The 2491-nt window shown below is 34.9% G+C and overlaps 1 protein-coding gene across 1 annotated transcript in view; it reads left to right on the forward strand.

Annotated features, from left to right (window-relative positions):
• The window catches only part of LOC111431180, a 3544-nt gene extending 2710 nt beyond the window's left edge, over positions 1-834 (forward strand). Inside the window, exon 7 of the mRNA XM_023067738.1 lies at positions 391-834. Within this exon, the coding sequence (XP_022923506.1) occupies positions 391-566 (176 nt within the window). The 3' untranslated portion in view covers positions 567-834. The remainder of the gene's footprint in view (positions 1-390) is intronic.
• Positions 835-2491: the final 1657 nt, after the last annotated feature.

The raw sequence follows: 2491 nt of genomic DNA on the forward strand, positions 1-2491 counted from the left end.
TTTTTTTTTTTTTTTTTTTTTTTTTTTTTTTTTTTTTTTTTTTTTTTTTTTTTTGATGTTTTCCATACACCGTTTCCCTTCCTCGAACGTATTTGTTTGGTCACAAGCGCATCTGGCTGACTAAAATCTTTCATAATTCTATTGGTTTTAAGTTTCTCAGGAACATTTGTCTGACCATTTGCCTCTTGTAACTTATATATGTTTAGGAGAATAAGTGAAAATATAAGAACAGAAGCCTCTCTTCCCTAGTGGCTTTTAGTAACGAAGTGTAAACAGTTTAAGGAAACTAGTCTGCAAAACTATCACTATGGAACCAAATAGCTGCCTATAATTTTATGATGGTTGCTAGCAAGTGTATATGATGCTAATTTCATTCCACCCCATGGACAGCTGGTGGCATTCGCCAAAACGGTCAAACAAGCAGGGGTGGGTTGGCACTTCCCTCCACTCAGCATCATCCTCAAGCGACTGGAAGGACTGCCGTGGAAGGCTGGAGTAACCCGGGTTCCTCACGTGCACAGCAAGTGAACAGGAGTAGGAAAGATGCAAGGTACAGGAGTGCCTAAACTTACAAAATTATAGACTGGATTCAGAACGATCTCATGCCCTCTTTTGCGAATCCATTCTTCCATTTCAGATGGATCTCATGCCCTTATCTGTGTGTTAGTTCTTCATAATTACTTACCCCTTGCATATACTGTGGAACGATATAGTTGCTGTTGACGAGTATTTCATCTTATCTTTTTTCATGACCAGCAGTTCTCCTGATGTTATTTGATGAATCTGAGAGTGGTTTTATTAGAAAAAAAATGCCAATTTTAGAGATTGAATTAAGGTACTGACTATATTTAGGGCCCGTTGCTATTGCCGCTGTTCTTTTTGGCTTCGTTTAAACGTGTCGTGTAAGAAATGATCAAGTATGTAGGTATCCAAGAACTGGGAGTTGAGAGTGGAAGGGAAAATTGAAAAAAAAAAGTGCTTAAATCGATCAAAACTGCTAGGAGAACTGGTTATATATGGCAGCATGAGTGTTTTGGATTATGATTTGAATTTATGACTATACATGATCTTTAGGATAATCTTTGAATTCAAAACTTTCAGATGTGTATCTTTTCAATTCTTAAATAAAAGTTTTTATTTCTTTAATTCAAAATTGAATTTGATTGAACCAATTGGTTTGTTTTTTAAGTAGTGTTAGTTTTTAGAAGATTACAAATATGAACTAAAGACTGTTCAAATTATTATGTGTGTGATTAATTACGGTAATAAGATATAAATAGTGATTAATTACGGTAATAATTACGGTAATAAGATATAAAGGTGAATGGTTTTCATTTTAGAATATTAACTTTTCATTTTGAGGCTATATAAAAGCTATCGTAGGAAGGTTAATGGTTTTCATTTTAAGGCTATATAAAACGATGTATGTTATCTTTGCAAGGGAGACTTGAACGGAGACCTGAAATATGCAAGTAACAAAAGCATTTATGTTTTCATTTAGGTAATGAATATGTTTCTTTGCATTTGTTTACGATCATTCATTTCTTGTGGTGTAATTCAAATCTCAAACAAGTGTTCTTACTCATTGATATTTGATCAACAAAGCAATTCCCTTGGTTGTAGAGCAATTCAAATCTCAAACAACAGAATAGATCATTCATTTCCTTTGGTGTGATTTCTTATCATTAGGACTAACTGTTCTTACCTTTCCTTTAGTCGAGAGCCAAGTTGTTGTACGATTCTATGTAATTTAGGTTGCATGTTTGGAATCATTCAAATTTAAAACGATCACTTTTGCTTACAAAGTAATTCAAATATTAAACAAGTGTTTTTGCTATAAGATACTCAATTAACAAGATAATCTAAATTTCACTTCCCTTGCAGTGATTTTCCATCAACTATTATATTGTTCGAGCGCAATTCGAGTGGAGGGAAAGAGCGGGATTCGTATTAAATCGAAGGCGGAATGTAGTGAACAATGGGTTTAGGGTTTGAAAGGGAAATAAAGAGAGGGAAAGCGAAGGAAAATGGTGAAGAAGAATAGAGACACAAGTACACGTGAATGTGTAATAAATTAAGAGAGACAAATATTAGATGGCATAGGTCAGCGGTAATACCACACCCATAGCCACTCCCCTCCTTCACCTTCCCCATTGCCTCCATTTATTATCTTCACATGCCTCTCCCGATTTCCCGTCTTCTCGTTTGGCTACATTTTTTAGGGACAAGACGACGATATCGACTCTTCACTCCCTCCGATACGTCCACGTTTTCTTGTTTAGTTAAAAATTTTAGGGTCCAGACAACGATATTCATTTAGGACAGCTAACTTCCTACTAATCAAAGTCTAACAGTATGATTAGTTCTATTATGACTTGAAATTATATTCCGATGTACTTTGTTAGTCATTGATTCCTATTTAGATTATCGATTTCGGTCAGTGAGTGAGAAAAAAGAACGATTGTTTCTTTTCACCCGACTTTGGTCATTT

The sequence above is a fragment of the Cucurbita moschata genome, unplaced genomic scaffold (assembly GCF_002738365.1).
Source record: "Cucurbita moschata cultivar Rifu unplaced genomic scaffold, Cmos_1.0 Cmo_Scf00035, whole genome shotgun sequence".
NCBI classification, from domain to species: domain Eukaryota; kingdom Viridiplantae; phylum Streptophyta; class Magnoliopsida; order Cucurbitales; family Cucurbitaceae; genus Cucurbita; species Cucurbita moschata.